The 19,036-nt window shown below is 39.6% G+C and overlaps 3 protein-coding genes across 4 annotated transcripts; all 3 read left to right on the top strand.

Moving 5' to 3' along the window:
* Positions 1-90: 90 nt before the first annotated feature.
* Positions 91-2,824, top strand: LOC310960725 (CD63 antigen-like; the record flags this gene model as incomplete). The annotated part of the gene is made up of 7 exons (XM_083932501.1): positions 91-147; positions 429-617; positions 795-869; positions 998-1,111; positions 2,104-2,241; positions 2,333-2,416; positions 2,753-2,824. 7 exons carry the CDS (start codon positions 91-93, stop codon positions 2,822-2,824), a joined length of 729 nt encoding a protein of 242 aa, XP_083788627.1.
* A 1,297-nt stretch (positions 2,825-4,121) lies between these two features.
* Positions 4,122-6,483, top strand: pus3 (pseudouridylate synthase 3; the record flags this gene model as incomplete). The annotated part of the gene is made up of 6 exons (XM_083932207.1): positions 4,122-4,523; positions 4,611-4,888; positions 4,962-5,145; positions 5,276-5,385; positions 5,601-5,773; positions 6,212-6,483. 6 exons carry the CDS (start codon positions 4,122-4,124, stop codon positions 6,481-6,483), a joined length of 1,419 nt encoding a protein of 472 aa, XP_083788333.1.
* A 1,308-nt stretch (positions 6,484-7,791) lies between these two features.
* dcakd (dephospho-CoA kinase domain containing) lies at positions 7,792-13,037 on the top strand. Of its 2 annotated transcripts, none has more exons than XM_083933219.1 (5): positions 7,792-8,043; positions 9,030-9,141; positions 10,608-10,811; positions 11,585-11,672; positions 11,940-13,037. In XM_083933219.1, the coding sequence occupies exons 2-5, from the start codon at positions 9,030-9,032 to the stop codon at positions 12,223-12,225; spliced, it is 690 nt and encodes a 229-aa protein (XP_083789345.1). In that variant the 5' UTR covers positions 7,792-8,043; the 3' UTR covers positions 12,226-13,037. The 2 variants fall into 2 exon arrangements, with proteins under 2 accessions (XP_083789345.1, XP_083789346.1); XM_083933220.1 differs by having other exon boundaries at positions 9,030-9,145.
* The last annotated feature ends 5,999 nt before the right edge of the window (positions 13,038-19,036 follow it).

The following is a 19,036-nucleotide window of genomic DNA, read 5'->3' as shown; positions in this document are numbered from 1 at the left end:
CACTAAGGCTGAGGAACGGCTGCTGCTTTCGCTCTGTCCTCATTTATCTTTTAATTAAACTTGGAGTGCCTGCAAGTAAAAGTCCTCACAATGTACTCGTTTTGCAGCTTTAAATGTTGCTTTGTGTTCTTCAATCTGCTTTTCTTGGTAAGTAATGCGGGTTATTTTATTAATGCATGAATGCATTCAATATATGACAATACCTGCCCATATGTTAAAGCATGGCAGTTGATGTAAATCACATTGAACTGTGTGGTAATGTTAAGTTTGATTAAAGAAACTAAAGCTGCCATTTCCAGTGGTGTTTCCAATGAAGATTGAGTTGATGTGCTTTATGTGAAATCAGTGGCAGAACTGGGTTATTTGGGATTCATGTTGCTATACAAAGCATACTGCATTAATGCGCAGATGTTAAACTTGTTTTTCAGACGTCTGGGGTTGCTCTCATCATCATCGGAGCACAGCAACACTCGATTTACTCCCAGATGGACCTTTTTGCAGGAAGCGGCCTGTCTAAAATCTCTATTGTCCTCATTGCAGTGGGTGCCACCATAACCCTCGTCTCCCTTTTGGGCCATTTGGGGGCATTCTTTAATAACTATCACATGGTATCCTGTGTAAGTAACATGATGCTCCTGAAAGAGTCCTCAAAGATTTGATTAAGAATGTGCCTGCGGGACAATTTTGGGAGGATGTTGGTTGGATATTTCTTTCAACAAATGTGTCACTTGAAAGGTATTTTTAGGGACATGAGTGACCTCTAACACGTCTCACTTTGTTTCTTAATAAACTAGTTCATCTGTATCCTGATCATCATTATCATTTTGGAGATAATCACAGGGGCTGCCTTTTACGTATTCCGCAGCAGGGTGAGACACTTCAATTCTGAGATCAAGGTTAAAACATTAACAATGATTCTCAGGGCACACAAGAGGTGTAATTCAAGCCGTGGTGCCAGTCATAAAAACATTTTTAATTGTCTTTATTGTCTCTGTAGACTGTCCTCCTTAAGACTGCTAAAACTGCTATTGAGTACGACAGCAAAGCACGAAAGGTCATCCAAGACTACAGCCCGGAGAAGAGGCACGCCATCGACAGAATTCAGGAAAAGGTGACACAGAGATTTATGTTTTGTATTTGCAAAAGGCACTTGATAGACCAGAGAGAAGCCAAATTAACTCAGGGGCAAAATACCAGAAGCGGTAAGCCCCCTGTTTACTGTTTACAATGTGCATTGCATATGTAATAGTAGGTTATTAGAAATTTGTTTGTGTTAATTTGACAAAAAATATTTAGCAATTTGCATCATGTAAGCCCAATACAAATAAAACAAAATCAATTTTAACGATAGATTTGAACCCCAATGTGAAAAGAAGATGTTATCCAACTTAATTGATACATTAGCTCATGTATTCATATATTGAGTGTGAAATAATAATTCTGATAATAGTCAAATGCTCAGAATCAATCATGACTGGAGAAGCACTAACATAATACTCCATACACTCACATACAAATAAACTCCGGCATATATATGTCTCCTAAAAAGTATTTGTAATCTTTTCCACACAAGAAACTTTAAAGGTCCCATATTGTGCTATTTTTTTAGATTCATGCTTTTATTTATTTACTACTAGAACATGTTTACATGCTCTAATGTTAAAAAACATTAGAGCCCAGTCTGCTCTGATTTCTGTGATTGCTCTTCTGCATCTGCGCTCTCTGCATCTCTGCACAGTTATTGCAGCCGGGGACAGACAGTTACTGTAGTCTGTAGACTGGAGTGGCCCTTTCAACCTATATATAGCATAGTTGTGACATCACAATCGTACAGAAGTCTTGCGTTTGAAGACGCAGTTTCTAAATATGGGCTGTGTGCATTTCTCTGTGGATTGAGCGTTTTGATACTTTCTATGTGACCTCATTTATTTTCAAAGAAGATGCTTTTTACTGTATGGGCTCTTTAAAGGATGTTTTTACAACAACATTCATATGCCTATATGTTTATGGAACTGGTTTTACAGTGCACTATGAATACACAGATCCACAACACTAGAGGTGGCCTTACAGTTGATTTTTCACGTATTATAAACCATGTTACAGTTCAAATGCTGTGGTGCAGACGGCCCCACTGACTGGTCCACCAGTGTGGGATGGGAGAACCATAATGCCGTACCAGATTCCTGCTGCGTGGTGAAGAGTCGGGGTTGTGGACAGGACAAGGACAAAGTAGTCACAAAGGTCTGCTGGGAATCAAATTTCAAGTTCATAGCCATTTCAACTCGTTTCTGTGAACAAATGTAGGATTTTATGACCGTGTGCTCCTCCTCAGGGTTGTATTAAGGCCTTGAAGCTCTTTATGCTGAAAAACCTGCTGTGGGTCGGTGCAGTCTGCATACTTCTTGGAGTCACCGAGGTAAAAAAAAAACCTGATAAATCAAAAATACCATGAATGCAGCTTTAGAAAAACAATCACATGTATTTATCTGCATGACTTAGTGATTTATTAAGTTATCTATATGCAGTTTCCATCAATTTGCATGAGGAAATATTCGTGTAAGCAACAGTAATGCCGACATTTGAAAACTAAGTAGAGGATGGCATGGATAATAATAAAGCCTATCTCATCCCGTTTGCCCCAGGTGGTGAAATTCAGAATTAATTTGAATTTACAGAGAGAGAAAAGAGCATTTCTGACCTATCTCGGAGTTCATTTGCTGCCAGTAATGTATAACCTTTTTACCTGTTACAGGTTTTCGGAGTACTTGCCGGGGTGTGCTTGTGTCTGAACTTAAAACAAAAAAACTATGAAAACATGAGCTGATGCTTCAACTTGGCCAAGCACCGCCAACTCTCTTCATCACTGACATATTTGATCTATTTTTGTTTTTTTGCTTTTCCAGTCTATTCTTTTTAAAACTTACATAAAGATTAAACATGTGGTTATTATGATCCTGCATGATCCACCATTGATATGTTTGAAATCAATAAGTACTCCCAGAAATGATCTGACAAATGGAAATGTTCTACTCTGTTGTGGTCTATGCCATTGCAAACACCTGTTATAATAGTCGGATGTTTATATGTCACGCCACTATGAATGTTTTCAATAAATGCATGATAGGTTCTGGTCGAGTGGTTACATGTACATGTTTAAAAAACCTCTTTTGAAAAGGTTTTTTTTTTTTTTTTTTTTTACTTCTTTTGAAAGTGAAGCATTTAGACCGTTTACCCAAGTAAACATAGTTATACCACACTGTAAAAATAAAAAAAAGTCAAATGAATGCATTCAAAATCTTACTCAAGTAAAAGCCTTATTTTGATCCATCCTAACACATCATCATGTATTTGTTGATCATATTTTGTATTGATGATAATCTGAAAAGCAACTAGATTTATATAAATGTAGCAGAGTAAAAAGCAGAATATTTGCTTCCAAAGTGTAGGAGTAGACGTATAAAGTAGCAAACAAGTGTATGTGAATGTACGTTACACCACTGTCAAAAGGAATACAGGACTCAAACACAGTTCACTTTACTGAGCATGCTGCTGTTATTTCTAGGAGTTTAGTGACATGATTATTTGACCAAAGAGGTCAAAAAATCTATTATTTTGAAAAATAGAATAAAAAAATAAAAAATATGCCTATTAGAAACATGATATTTTGTATTCATATTATTCTTAGGGTATTCAGTATCATATTTAGTAACACAATTAGCACCCAAAAAAACGTGCTTCTTTTTTTTTTAACACTAGGCTATTTGAGTAGTAAACTACATTTCCCAGAAACCCCCTATGGGGAAACGCGTCCGCTCTCAAAACCGGTCCCCCTCTAGCAAACTAACCAAACGTGTGCGACACTGAAACTGACTGAAAAGCACAAGTTTATCTCCAACATTGACTCTGAAAATCAAAGGTAAACAAACTCTTTCATTGCTTTATTCTTTGAGACCAGTCATCTGCTATGCAACGTACCACACGAGATAAGCCAACTGTGTAGCATTTAGCCAGCCAACATGCTGTTCACTCGACTCTACCCATCTATTGTCACACCCAACTGTAAATTAATCAAACTCTGCTGCTTAACTTTCACACAAGTTAACAAAAATAAATATTGCAGCATGTCAGAGGCTTTAACCCAGCGAATAAAGAAGCTGGAGGCAGAACTGGAGAAGATGAAGTCCCAGCTGAAGGAGAACATGAGTGAAGCTGGAGATCCTCCACCTCCTCATGAAAACACACAATGCAGACCTGATGGTAACACTGGCAGCAGTAAAAAGGGTAAGAAAGCAAGAAAAGAGCGTCCTTTTGACTTCTCTGCCCACCCTCGGCGCCATGTGGCTCTGCGGCTGGCTTACCTGGGATGGTCCTACCAGGGGTTTGCTGTCCAGGAGAACACTGACAACACTGTGGAGGCCAGAGTCTTTGAAGCTTTGCTGAAGACGCGGCTGATCCAGGACCGGCAGAGCTCCAACTACCACCGGTGTGGACGTACTGATAAAGGAGTCAGCGCCTTTGCCCAAGTGAGTTCACTGAGACATGCGGAACTGAGCAAGCCCTTCCCCTGTAAGTGTCCATCTAGTGGCTGACTAAACTTTTCTTTTACACAGGTGATAACCATCGATTTGCGCTCCACACAGTTTTGTGGAGGACTGGGCATCGTAGTACCTGAACATTCTGAAGTTAGTGCCAAGAATAAAGCTCCCTGCTCAGAGCTTCCATATATGAAGATGTTGAACCGAGTGCTGCCCCAGGATATTAGGATCCTGGACTGGGCAGCGGCTCCAGAGGGCTTCAGTGCACGCTTTGACTGTCAGTCCCGCACGTACCGATACTACTTCCCCCGCGGGTCCTTGGATGTGACGTTGATGGCAGATGCTGCAAAAAGGTGGGTGAAGACGCAAAGTGATGATGTAACCCCTCAAAGTCAGAGTTCTGATTTAACTCTTAACACCCAACAGATACGAGGGCACTCATGACTTTCGCAACCTGTGCAAAATGGATGTGGGGAATGGAGTCCTGCAGTTTGAGAGGACCATCCTGTCAGCATCAATCAAGCCTGTGCAGCCTCAGCATCTCTCCAGCGCGGACCAATATGACCTCTTCATATTTGAGATCAAAGGACTGGCCTTCCTTTACCACCAGGTATCAAAAGACACAGCTCTGCTTAGCGATAAATTATGGTCATTTTACACTGTTCCACATAAATTGATGAATGATGACATCTGCGGTCTCTAAGTGCAGTGAATTACCTGTCGTGTGTGTCATGCTGCAGGTACGATGCATGATGGCACTGCTTCTCCTGATCGGGCAGAAACTGGAAGCCCCGGAGATAATTGATCAGCTCCTGGATGTTCAGAGTAACCCCAGGAAGCCTCAATACAGGTGTGTGTGTGTTTGTGTATAGGACTCGTCAACCTCAGATTACTTATACCATATCCTATACTAGGATATGAAAATCCTCTAAGTATAAATTAAAAAAAATCTCCTATGCAAAACTAGTAATACTAATACTAGTTCACTAATAATAATTGCATTCAGTTAAACTACAGTTGCATCTGTATGAATCTTTTTTTTAAAAAGTCCCTTCTTGTTTCTAGCATGGCAGTTGACTATCCTCTGGTGCTGTATGACTGCACCTTTGAAGGTTTGAGCTGGAAACAGGAGAACGAAGAAGTGAACCACGTCCTGTCTGCACTGCAACAACACTGGACACAGAGTGCAGTCAGGACCCAGGTCCTCCATGGGATGATCCAGGGTTTGGAGGCCGTAGGTGAGATGCTCCATAAGACGAACAAAATGTATCTTTTCTGTTAAATTTCATCATAGACCTCATTATAATACCATGGACTTTAAAATAGACCTCTGCAGGGCCAGACTAAAAATGATTTAGGATTATAACGTCAGCCCAGGCCAATATCCACACATTCTCAGACCATTCAACAGACCATTTACTGTAAATCGTATGGCAATATGTGAGTTGTCCCTGTCAGGAACTTTTTTTTTTACTTTGCCTCTAGGGTATGATACCTATAGTTCCATCCATTTTTAGGATATACCGATAACACATAAGCATTTTGTGAGGAGACAGCCGTTAACCGGTACTTACATCCTCATCTATCCTTTCAATACTTTGCTTAAATTAAGAGTCTATTATACACATCGAAAAGGTTGAATGGGTATAAATTGTTCTACTTATTTGCATCCACAGGAGGGGTGTCCTCTAATCATTGCTGGTTAGTAGAAGGCAGCAAGCAGAGAAACTACCGGCCACTGCTGGAGCGTCCGTGCTGCGAGAGCCTGGAGTCCAGGATCAACCACTTTGTCAAAAGGGGCAGGCTGGAGCGGGAGGAAGGGGATAATGGAGGTGAATTGGTCCACAGAGGGAAGAGGTCCAAGCATTCCCACGGTTCCCCCAGTCTACCCATTTCTTCAGAGATGACGCCGTCCCAGCAAACTACAGATGGAAAAGCAGAAGATTAATATTATCTCACAGGAGAATGGACTTTCCAAAAATATTTTTTTGACGTATTATGATTTGACAGTGATCTTTTGAAAAGTGAATTACAGATGAAAAGTTATCCTTCTCTTTGGTGGCTCCAGCTCTACATGAAGATGGATAGTTGCTTAAATGGTATCAGAATGAGTACAGGGACACAATCAAACACAGGGGAGGCCAGTTTACCGAGCATGATGCTCTTGCTTGCTGCAGTTATTTTTATGACCTCTGAGCAGTTCAGCCAAACAGCATAAGGTTATGTTAAAAAAATTGTAAATATGAAAATATTTCACAAGGAAAAAGTAGGCCCATTAGAGAAATTATGTTCTGTATTAATATTCTTCTTATGGTGTTAAGATGTAATACATTTAGCTAAATAAATGGTCCTCAAGCTAAGATATATTTTGTAGTAATTTGTGTTGATGCAAAAACACAATTACATTTTATTTCAATAAACAAAACTATTCTACTTTTTTATTTCATTAAAACAGTGTATTTACACTTTCATCCATGTAAATCTCTATTTTGCTTTGAAATAAACATGTTTTGGAGTTTGGTTTCAACACAGTTGTATCACCTCAATATGGACTACACTATACTTTCTGCTGCAAAATGACTTTGGTCTTCTATTGTTAGCGATTTACAGTGGGAAATGGCATGCACTATGCTTAGTCAATATTGTAGGTTACATTGAATTTATCCTGCCAAAGAAGTGATGCAAAGGTTTAAACTTAACATTGATTATAACTGTTTTTTGCAATTTGGAAAGAGAAATGATATTTCATCTGTTTTATCATGATTATACAGATTTGGAGGATTTTATTAACATACAAACAAAAGTATACAAATGAATGTATTTGATGTCATGTTATATTTTGTACTTCATAGTCCAGACAATATGAAGTGAATCGTGCAGCTCCAGATCATAGTGGGGAAGTTCTGCATCCACAAATCGAAATGGACTGCATCTAAACCCTGCTTCAATAGGTTTACTGTCGAACTGAAACACTATTGCACTTTAATAGAACACTTAAAAAACTAAAAAGCAGTTAAAAAGTACCAATATTCTTGAAGAACTTAATTTAGTTTGAGCTTTTGGCAAAGTAATTTCTATCCGACTATATTTTAAATGTATTTCTGTAATTAAATTTGCAATATAAACCTTGCATCAATTAAAAAAAAAAAAAAAAGTTGCAGCACCGCAAGCTGTGAATGGGAACTCGAAATGTGCCAGGCGGAAGTGACGTAAGGAATGTCGGAATGTTTTTGAGGTTGCGCTGTGACAGGCTAAGAACGAGGCTAGGTCGTTAGCCATCAGCTGAGTACAAGTTAAGAGTTACAGACAACAATATCCATCAGTACGACAGCGTCCAACATCTTCTTCTGATTAAATCTGTAATAGGACGGAGTGGAAATGGCCGTGGCTTCATTTCGTCGCATCTTCGTGGTTCTCTGACCTGATAGAGACTTGAGTCCTGGTTGTTTACGTGACTGTAGCAGCTCTCTACGTTCAGCCGACTGAAGAAGTATCACACGTTAATGAGGTAAAGCAAAATACACTAGGAGTCTTATTTTAGTCTGTATTTTTAGATATAACACAACTTTTGATTTGATTTAAATGTATTTCAAACATGTCAAACAGAAAACAGAAACAGTCATAGAAAAAGATAATAATATCACACAGCTTGAAAGCAAAGAGATGAATAATAAATACTTGATTTTTGTTTTTTTTGGTGGAACAGGAGTGGGGAGTATACACATTAGATCCCACCCCCTCTCTATAATTCAGTTAGTTTACATATTCCTCCTCTTCCTCATATATTATTTAAGTATCTTACAAAATACAATTTATCCGTCGTATTTCTCTCAAATGTGTATTATAATTTCTTGCATATTTATTATATTTATTAAAAATATAAACTTATTGATATATTTTAGTATCCAAAGTCTAAATTCATTCAGAATTTAAAAAATAAGTAAATAAAATAGGATGAAAAAAGGGAAATTAAGAAAGCATAAATAACAATCTAAACAAATAATACATTTGTAAACAACCAGTCATTCTCCCCAGTGTCAATTCCGATGTTGGTAAAGCAGGTCAGGGTTTGTTTTTGTTTTTCTCATTGTTTTATTTCTTTCAAGAAGAGCACAAGAGCTGTCAAACCAACCCCAGTTTACTTGTTAGCCAAGTGTTAATAATACTAAAGTGTAGCTCAGCACCTCCACAGCAGGGGGCGTGTTGCATGCTCATGACAGCCTCAGGAAAAATGAAACACATGTAGGTATTTGACACTATTGTGCGTCGATATATGCACTTGCTGTATAATTTCTATTTATTTATTTGTTTTACCTATTGTGTATTACCACTTGTGAGTCCAGCTTTAGCCAATCTACAAGTTGTTCTTTTTATGGTACTTGCATCTTTTTATTCATTTATAATCAGTAACTAGGAGTCACCATAAACCTGCAGTGACACTATTCTGTACTGACTCTACTGCTTATACACATCTTTGTGTCTATTTGCTTGAAGATGTTCCTGGTGGGGCTGACGGGAGGCATCGCCTCAGGGAAAAGCGCAGTGTCTACGATGCTGCGGGAGCTTGGTTGCCCAATCATAGATGCTGATGTTGTGGCCAGGAAAGGTAGGTGAATATCTGCTAAAAAAATATTAAGATTTACAAAGGGCATACAAATTCAGTTGAAATACTAGTCAAAACTGGTCATCCAGCAGACGGTACATGGCTCCCCTAAGTAGGCACCACCCTTTCACACATTCTTATGACCCCCTGGCATTAAAGCCCTTAAAGTGATAGTTTTTGAAGTGGGGTTGTATGAGGTTCCCTTAGTCACTGTGTTACCTACAGTACATGGCTGACAGGAGTGGACGGGAGCAATAGCTGCAGTACAATGTACTTTAGACACCTTAAAAAAGGTCCACCTAAAAAAATTCACTATCAGCGGAAGTGTATGCTACATTTAGAATATCTCCACAGCTTGTGAGACAGCCCTTTCCTTTGGCACTTCATTTTCTTAACGTATTCCTACACATAAGTGCAACTGTGCCTTACACTCTGCAGAGCAGCTGTTTGACTCCGACTTTACACGGTTTACGGAATAAACAAAAAAAATGAAAATGAATGAATACAACAGTGATGACTAAATGCTGTTCACTGTGGAGCCTGAGTATACAGAGGGAGAACCTTTGCAGAGGTAGACGGCAAGGCTCAAAGAGAGAGCCAGAGAGAGAGTGGGGACATTTCTGTGGAAGCTGAAGGAGAGCACTGTCTGACAGCAAGATAAAGCAGTAAAAATGTTCTAAATATTGATTTTTAAGGTGTGCCTTTTTTAAGTGTCCGCAGCGTGCTAACCATCATCTACTGTAAATAACAAACTGAACTACCTCATACAGCCCCAATTCAAAATACTCAAACTATCCCTTTAACACCACATACGCTGTAGCTGTCCTTCTTGTTGTTGATCACTGTAATATATTGTACTATGTATGTGTGCAGTTTTCTGATGTAGATGGGCATGTGCAATTGATGGATGAACGCATTTGTTTTTTGCTGTGATTTCATACTGCCGCAGACAATGATGTCCAAGGCAAAAATCCCACAGGGATAATAAAGTCTATCGCATCGTATATAAACTCAGATGTGGGGATTGGGATTCACCCATATGGCCATCATCACTGACTAATAACTTCTATTCTTATACTGAAATGGACATAAAGACGTCAGGCCTGTAGGAGGTTCATTAAGAGAACTGCTTGGAGAGAGTGCATGAATCATGGCGGCTGCCTCTGCTGACTGCAGGGATGATGTAGCTATGTGATGAAGATAAAAAGGTCACAGAACTGTGTGGCAAGTGCACAGCTGCACATAGAAGAAAATATATCAGGAATTTGGCTTAATGTTTAATTACCCTCAGGTGGTTGAAGAGGGTTTTAAAAAAAAGTGTGCCAACATGCTATACCAAGTGATCGATCAATCTATGTGCTACAACATTGTCTACAAGTCAATCATTTAAAAAGGCTTTTTTTTATTTTATTGTAGATTGTCAATTTAAAACAATAATAGCAAATGTTATTGCCTTTCCCTGGTAACAGTTGTGGAACCACACACCCCCGCCTATTCTCGCATTGTCTACCACTTCGGGCCGGAGATCCTACTGGAGAACGGGGAGATCGACAGGCAGAAGCTGGGTCAGCTCATCTTCGCCAACGAGGAAAAGAGGAAGCTGCTGAACTCCATCACCCACCCGGAGATCCATAAAGCAATGCTCAAAGAGATCCTGTTCTACTTTCTCAGAGGTGAGGGAGAAACTGAGTTTGGCTCAGTTATCGGTTAACGGGGAAAGGGAGGATCATTTACTTAAAGCGAGCCAAGCCTGTTTTGTAGTAGAGCTCTGAGTGTTTTAGGGCGCACTCACACCGTCCATCCGTACCGTGCCCAAACAGGTTTTACGGGTAAAACCTAGTTTGTTTGACCAGTGTGAGTGCAACCGTACCGCGACGGCCACGACACGTTTGGGAAAGGTGGGCTTTTGTAAAGCACGCTTGCACATGTACCAGCATGAGCACTAAGCCTACGGCGGCTCTGATGTCATTTTATATTTGCCTGTTCGGACATAGGAAGAAAAAAAAAGACGGACCATGCGTGGACATTTAAAACAAAGGTTCATGTTGGTGTGATGCGGAGGTGTTTACTGCAGATTTGGTCAGATGAAAATATTCTAAAACAGTCGGACAAGACGCAAAAAAACTCTGAGGTCTATGGAAAGATTTTTAAACAAAGAAGAAGAATATTCCCAACATTTTACAAGGTAGAAAGTGAAGGGAACTGAGATTAAAAAAGATAGACTGTGCACACAGACACTGCACCAGCAACTGTGTTTCGTTGTCCTAAAAAACAATGTCAGTCAAGATTTCTGATTCAATGACTCGCACTTGTTACATTAATTCTACCACTTGTTTGATGTTTTTCAAAAGGAATTCACTTAATTGCGTTACCGGTATTATCACACAGGTGGAGAGTTAATGTTTTGACACTGAATTCATTTCACAATTGTCTTCTGACCCCCTAGGATACCGCTATGTGGTGCTGGATGTGCCCCTTCTCTTTGAAACCAGACGTCTCACTCAGTTTCTAAACCACACTGTAGTAGTATACTGGTAAGACCACTCAGTTTCCCCCATTTTCCCCATCACTATAGAGTTTTACTTTTTTTTAATGTTTGTTTACAGGTGTCATATTTGAAATCGTTGAATATTTGGAGGTTTGTTTTGACAGAACTGACCATTAAGTCCAGTTTTGTGAGTTCTTGGTCACCTCTCTCCAGCCCCCTGTGTGCCTTATTACCATGACTCACTGCCTCTGGATTTTTTAACAAGGCATCCTGGCTGTTCCATAAATAACCTCCATTGTCTGTTCCCTTTCAGTGACCCTGCCACTCAGCTTCTGCGTCTGATGCAGAGGGACGGCCTGACCCAGGAGCAGGCCGAGCAGCGTGTGGCCGCGCAGATGCCACTCAATGAAAAGCGCGGCTTGGCCAATCATGTTATTGAGAACTCGGGCAACCGAGAGGACACCCACCGGCAGGTTCTACGATTGCACACAAAGCTGGAGGATTCCATGGACTTCCTCTTAGTGAGGGTCATCGCTATTGCTGCCACTACTGGTCTGGGTGGGATATTGGTGTATGCAGCCAAGATACTTTTGTCCTAACAGAGGACAGAGGAGGGGGAGAAAGAGTTTGGTCAAAGATGAGGGTGCGAGTTGAAGCAGACAAAGGCATGTCGGAACGTCCCGATGCAATTTACTGTGAGATTAGTTCAGCTGTGTGACATGCTCTGTTTGCATTTAACACTGACTTACACTATTGACACAACATGCACTGACAAATGTGGTTAAGCGTGAAGGGTTTGAATGTGCAATTTCAGTTGGTTTTACCCAGACATTTAAAACATGAAGGAAGATGATGATGAAATAAACGAGTTAAACTTTTTATTTTGGTGCAGCAAAAAATTTAAACTGATGATCGTTAACATTCTTGACAATGTTTAATGTACAGAAGTCACTGTGGTTTCATTTGTTTGTAATTTGCAATTTTTTAGCACAAAATGCCGATGCTATCCCAGTGATGAATGACTTCTAAATTGGATGGAATGCTCATCATAGAAAAAGCATTAAAATGCCCAATATGAATAATCTGATTCTTACAGAATGGGTTATGATTGTATGTTAATGACCTGTATAATGAAGATATATGACACAATGTATTTGACAATCCATTTTTTAATGGAAACAGAGTGAATTTACATGTATTAATAGACTATATATCTATATATAGATATAGATATATCACTGTATTTTCTTACACTTAAAGTCAGATTTTGTTCTTCTGTGCACATTCACATGTAACTAAAACATTTGTAACATTAGCTGCTTAACTGAAATATAAATGGTCTAGCTCAATTGTTTTAAAGCAACAACTGTCAGATGGTGTCATTTTTCCCTCATTTTAATTTTAGTTTTAGTGTTGGATGCCCTTCACCTGAACATATCATTTTATACAATATTCACTGTGCAGAATGTTTCGGCAGTTTGACAACCAAAAAAGCCGGAGTCTTCTGATGAAGGGGTCAAGTTTCTCTGTGGTGTCTTTAAATCTGTGCTTAATACACATTCGTATAAGCGAGAGTTTGTGAAATTTGATTGTTATTCATTTTGATGCAACTTGTGGTCAAATACACAGTGTACACAAGTGTGATTTGGAAACTTAATATGTCCAGTAGTATTACACTTGTATCAACTTTAGTCAAAATATTAGTCAAAGTTAATGAAGAAATTAATGAGGGTTAGAGGAGTACTCAACTATTTAGTGTTGGACCTGTAAGTTAAGTTGAGGGACTTATCAAAGGCAGCTTTCATTTTTTTAATGGTTAAAACTGAAGCAACAGAGTCAAACCGGTCAAACTCCAAAAGAAGAAGAGAAAATATGTTATTCATCCCCAAGGGTTACATATACATTTTACACACATGCTCAAGTGAAATTGCAAATGGCACCCCTCTAGTTCTCAAACCATGTCCCCACGGACTGAGCCTTGACATTTCCCATAATGCAACTCAGTAGTGTGTTTGTTAGAGCTTTCACGCAAAGGTAAATGTCCATATCTTTAAATCCCACACGTCCAGATTGTAACACAGGCTCCTTTTTATTATTATTTTAAATCTCAAACCCAATCCAAGGAAACCCTGATGATATCACTATGACATTATTTTTTTTAGACCTTAGAAAGCTCCCCTCACACCCACTGAAGACAATATACAACTGTTTTCACAGGTTGATTAGGACTCTTGAGAAGTAAACTGATCATTGTGTAAAATCAGTGAAGCGCACCTATAAGGGCTGCAGTTGCTTTTGTAGAAAGTAGTGGAAAATGTCCCATAGCCCAACAAGACATCTTGTTTTGTCTGAGCAACAGTCCAAAACTGAAAGATGCTCTTTTTACAATCATGTATGACAAATGCATCAAATACCAAACAAATGTTTGCGGAAGACATTGATGTCATTAGATCCTACAGGGAAATGTGTTTGTTACAGTTCTTCAGGAGAAGAAAATAATGAACTTGTGTTAACGGTCAGTTGTGATGTCCTTGCTCTCATCCACATGAAAATTCAGGCCCACGGGCAGGCGTAGTGACATCATCCTGGCACTGAGGTCCCACGAGCCTGTGTGGCTCACTTGGCTCCGTCGAAATCCCCTACTGGTCTGCTATTTGTTTTTATCAAGCCACAGCAGAATTAATGCAAAGTGACTCGTGTTGTGGTGGGCGGGGGGCAGTGATCCAAGGCTGAATGACTACACATACATGTAATACACAAAATCACAAACACAATGTGATCTTTTTACACTCATACAAACAACAGCCTACATACAAGTGTCTCCATAACACATACCGTAACACAATCAACCCACGGTTGTCCATTATTCAGAGCCATGATGACGAACATGGTCTATTCTTATTCTATGCTTCTTTTTTTTTAAATACCCCAAAAACCTGTCTCTGCCATGATCCAAAGGGTATAAAATGCTTTACTGGGCAGCCAGCTGTTCAGCAGAGATTTCCAAGTGTGCCGTTTTCCAGTCTCTCTCTCTCTCTCTCAGACACAGACAGAGGCCAGATGCAGAGCGTGTTAGGAAGACTATATCTGTACCAGCAAGTGTGAATGCTCCAGGCGGAGAGGGGTGGCAAAATCTCAGTCTGAATATAAATTGGGTTTAATTCTGAAGCTGTCAAGCTAAAAGGTGAAATTCTGAAGTTGTCTTGTTACACTTTGTAAAAATGCATGGATACAAGCACAACCCGCCGCTTTATTGTGTGTGGTGGGTCCGCTCCTGGAGCAGAGCAAATCATTTCCTGATGGCAGGGGGTAAAGACTTCTATATTATCACCATCGTGTTCAGAGAGTTGGCCTGCGGCACCACAGTGTGTCCACATTTTGGAATCTTCTGTCTGAGTGGTTTTTCATCATTCCCCCGCCTACTGCTGTCAGGGAAGGTAAAACAGCTATGGCAAAGGCAAACTAAACTAGAGATTATCTTGCGATGGGGTTACACCAGCCACAATGCAGAGTCAGGTGTAAAGTGATGGGGCAATGGCTCCTTCCGTACTTCTACCCCCCCTACTTCCAACGCCCAATGGTCAGACCACACCCATCTTTGAGCTAATTTTTAATACTTTATTGGCATTATATCTTGTCATTCATTTCCCGGTTTATATAACCTATGTAAAGATGACAACATTTTTTATACATTTTTATACCTAAATAATGTGGGTAGGTGTAACATTGCCTTCGTCGTAATGACAGCTGATGTAAGCTAAAATAGGTGATACCAATATTTAGCGTACAGGTTTAGGTTATTACAGTATTTTGAGATAATCCATACATACAGCATTGAATTAATACAAAAACATCTTTGTTCTTTGGCTTCTCTGGCTAATTTTATTCCATAAACCCAATCGTTTTTTTTTCACCCATAAGTTTATGCACCTTCAGAGAAGTATCACAAATCTAACAAAAAACACAAAAACAAATATAATAAAAATAAAATAAAAAAAATGAAAATAAGCAAACAGATCTCAACTACGCACCTGTAAAGCTTTGTGATTGTATCTTTCACTTTTAACGGGCTGGGGCCATAAAGTGGAGGGGTACCTTTCCTACTTCAGCCCCCTTTGCTCATAACACACCAATTTTGGAACTTGGCATCATTTTGATGTCTGCCACACACACACACACACACACACACACACACACACACACACACGCGCACACACACACACACACTCACACTCAACTCTGAATACTTGACCGTCTCAAAAATGTTTTAATTAGCTATTGCATTCGTCAGTGTTGTTTTGAGTCTGAGTTGTTTACTCAAGGGGTAATTATTTTTTTTCATCCCAACGAAAGGACGTGCTGTCCTAGAGGGTAATAGGCTTTCAGTATTCATCAGGGGTTGTTAAAAGCAATTCAGTTTTAGTGAATTATTAATTAAAACAAGACATTTGCAGTTATAGACACATTTTAGCATATATGTGAGTGTGTGGAGGAGGGAGACGATAGTGGGTATCTAAGAGCAACAGTGAGGTCCCAAATCTGGTTTGGGTCTAAATGTTAAACCCCTTTCACAGGTTTTTCCCCCACATTTAGAATCTCTCTCAGGACTGTTTTGTAGTTTTCAGGATGGGACAACTTATAACTTCCCAATCTAATTGGTATATTAATTTGCCTGAGGTGTGGGAGTACAGGGCCTTTAAAAAAAATGAGAACTACAAACTAACAATATAACACATTATTTCTTAACCAATCAATCTAGAATTTACATTTCCTGTGTGCCCATCATGTTGTCATGTCACAGTAGGACAAATAAAGGTTTAATTAACACAATTAATGATGGCTGCTTCATTTCAGTGTCCTGGTCAGGGGTGAAGGAAGATCTCAGATGTGCTTAAATGCAGAAATACCCCCTGGTATGGAGAGGGGACTGGTAGCTGGAGAGGTGCCAGCTTGCCTCCTGGGAACTGCCAAGGTTCCCTCGAGCAAGGCATCAAACCCCCAACTGCTCGGGACGCTTGTCCATGGAAAGTCTCTGACATCTCTCCACTAACGAATATGTATAGGTCCTGATTGTGCATGTGTGTATTTCAGGCCTGCATGTGTGTATTGTGTAAAATAACAACAGAGTGGGAAAAAAGTCCCCTCGAGGGACTAATAAATGTATGCTTTCTTTTTTCTATATAATAGAATCATTATCACCAATGCAATTATACATGAGCAACGTTTTTATTGTTTTTATGGAATGTTTACTCTGAAAAAAGACGTTATAAAGACATTTCTGCTGACAATTGAGTCTTCTTATTAATGTGAAGTGAGAATATGTCACACTGATTTTAGATCTGACACAACAATGAAAGAATAAGCATTTTGGCCGAAGAATTATGACATTTCTGTAAATTACTTAATAGAAGTTGATTTGCATTGGAAAATAGTTGAGATATTCAGGCTACACTTGCGGATATGTGCATGATGACTTGATAAGAAGGGGATTTTTAGTAAATAACCAGTAACTACCTGTCGAAAATGTGTTGAAATAGAAATATAAAGTAGAATCTAATGGTTGTACTAAAGTATCAAGTACCTTGAGACTGGACTTGACTGAATGTATTACACCAGTAGTCCTAGTATTTATTGTACATGTTGGATCACTGTCATGGCATGTTGGGATGGCGTACTCAATATTTTTATTTATTGGTAACACCTGTGCTTTTCCTACTATGACAAGTCAAAATGTCTGCTGTTGAAAAGGTCTATTGTGCTAATATTCTACAGAAAATGCAAGAACAAACTAAACTGGTGACAGCTTATTGAAAGTGTGAGATTAGTCCTGTTTGACATGCAACATGCATGATTTATATATGCATGTTTTAAATACAAGAACAGTAGGACATCCGTCTCAACATTTCCTGTGTAATTGCAATAGAAAATAAAGCTGTTTCAGTCGCTCTGAACATAAGAGCTATTCTCATGGCTGACCATTTTTCACAAACAATAAAAAATCATGCAGAAGGAAAATATCAGTGTATTATAAAGTCAAGCCTTCACAACTCCCACATTTATGGATCTTTCATCTGTTAAGTTTGACAGCTTTTTTTCTAAAGAAAATAATTAACCAGGTCTCACATTTCTCTATGCTGGAATTTTTTTCTTGATTTGAAAGACTTGTTTGGACCGCACAATCACAGTTATTGTAGCTGCTCTTCAGGTAGATTCAAATAGCACACAGAGGGGGTTACAACAGCATCAAGCATCAATGCCGCAGGTTGAAGTGAGACTGGGTACAGAGAGAAATGTGATTACGTTTAAATCAGAAAGCTCTTGAAATGCTGTTTGCTGAAGAAGGATTTGTCCATTGAATTTATTCAACATTTAACATGAAAATGTGGGAGTTCTTGCCTGATAAGGACCACTTCTTTAAGAAGAAATGCTGAAATGTTTTACTTTGGGTTTTGATCATTTTGATAAAGTGCAAATTGACAGAAAGATCAATGACAAACAACCCACATGGCCACTGGTGTGCCCACTCTCCCGGTCACAAATGCAGCTTGACAGCAACGGGTAGAACAAACTGGCCTGAGCAACTGTAACGACTTTGGTGTTCTTGAACTCTGGCATCTTGTGTCACGCTGAGGAAGGGGCACTCGCAGCGCCTCTATAGCCTGTTGTCAGGCTGCATCCATGAGGCTGCGGTGAGGTGAAGAGACAGGCAACACGCCAGCGGAGCGTCCCCAGCTACATGACTCAGCCTGTCCCTTCGTGTTAGCCCGGGCTCAGTCAGGGCCATGAGGGAACAAGACTGTTGGTATTGAGTCACTGACACACTGGACAGTCCCCAGATCAAGCACGATGATGGGAAAGAAAATGGAGAATGCATGTTGTCATGTTCTCCCAAGGAGTGCTAGGACAAGGGGTAATGTGCATGGGTGCATACAAGCAGATCTACTATAAGGTGAGGATTTTGCACGTGTATGTCTGCCCTCTATCCTCCACACAATACACAAGTTCACAATATAAGATTTTGACCACAAATTAAGGCACACTCTGCTTTATTATCCATTTTCACTATAAATGGGACCATAATTTACCAAATAAACATCATGCTGTATTGAAGACGACTTGGAACTAGCGACTATACACTCATTAGGAAAATGCTTACTGAGACAGACAGACATGCTTACTGATAAATCAAGTGAAAAGCTGGCTCATTTTCCCATAGACTTTTATACAGTCTTACTTCTTTTTGGCGCCATTGGAGTCGCCCTCTGCTAGCCATTAGAAATAATGCAGGTTTAATGCACTTCAACACTGGCTTCGTAAGATATTGTATGAAAAGTTCTGCACAAATATTTGTGCGATATCCTATGAAACACCGTGAGACGGCGGTGGGACGGAAGTGGGCCGCAAAGATTC

This window comes from Echiichthys vipera (genome assembly GCF_963691815.1).
Source record: "Echiichthys vipera genome assembly, chromosome: 18".
NCBI lineage: Eukaryota > Metazoa > Chordata > Actinopteri > Perciformes > Trachinidae > Echiichthys > Echiichthys vipera.
This window is presented reverse-complemented; position numbering and strand designations above follow the sequence as displayed.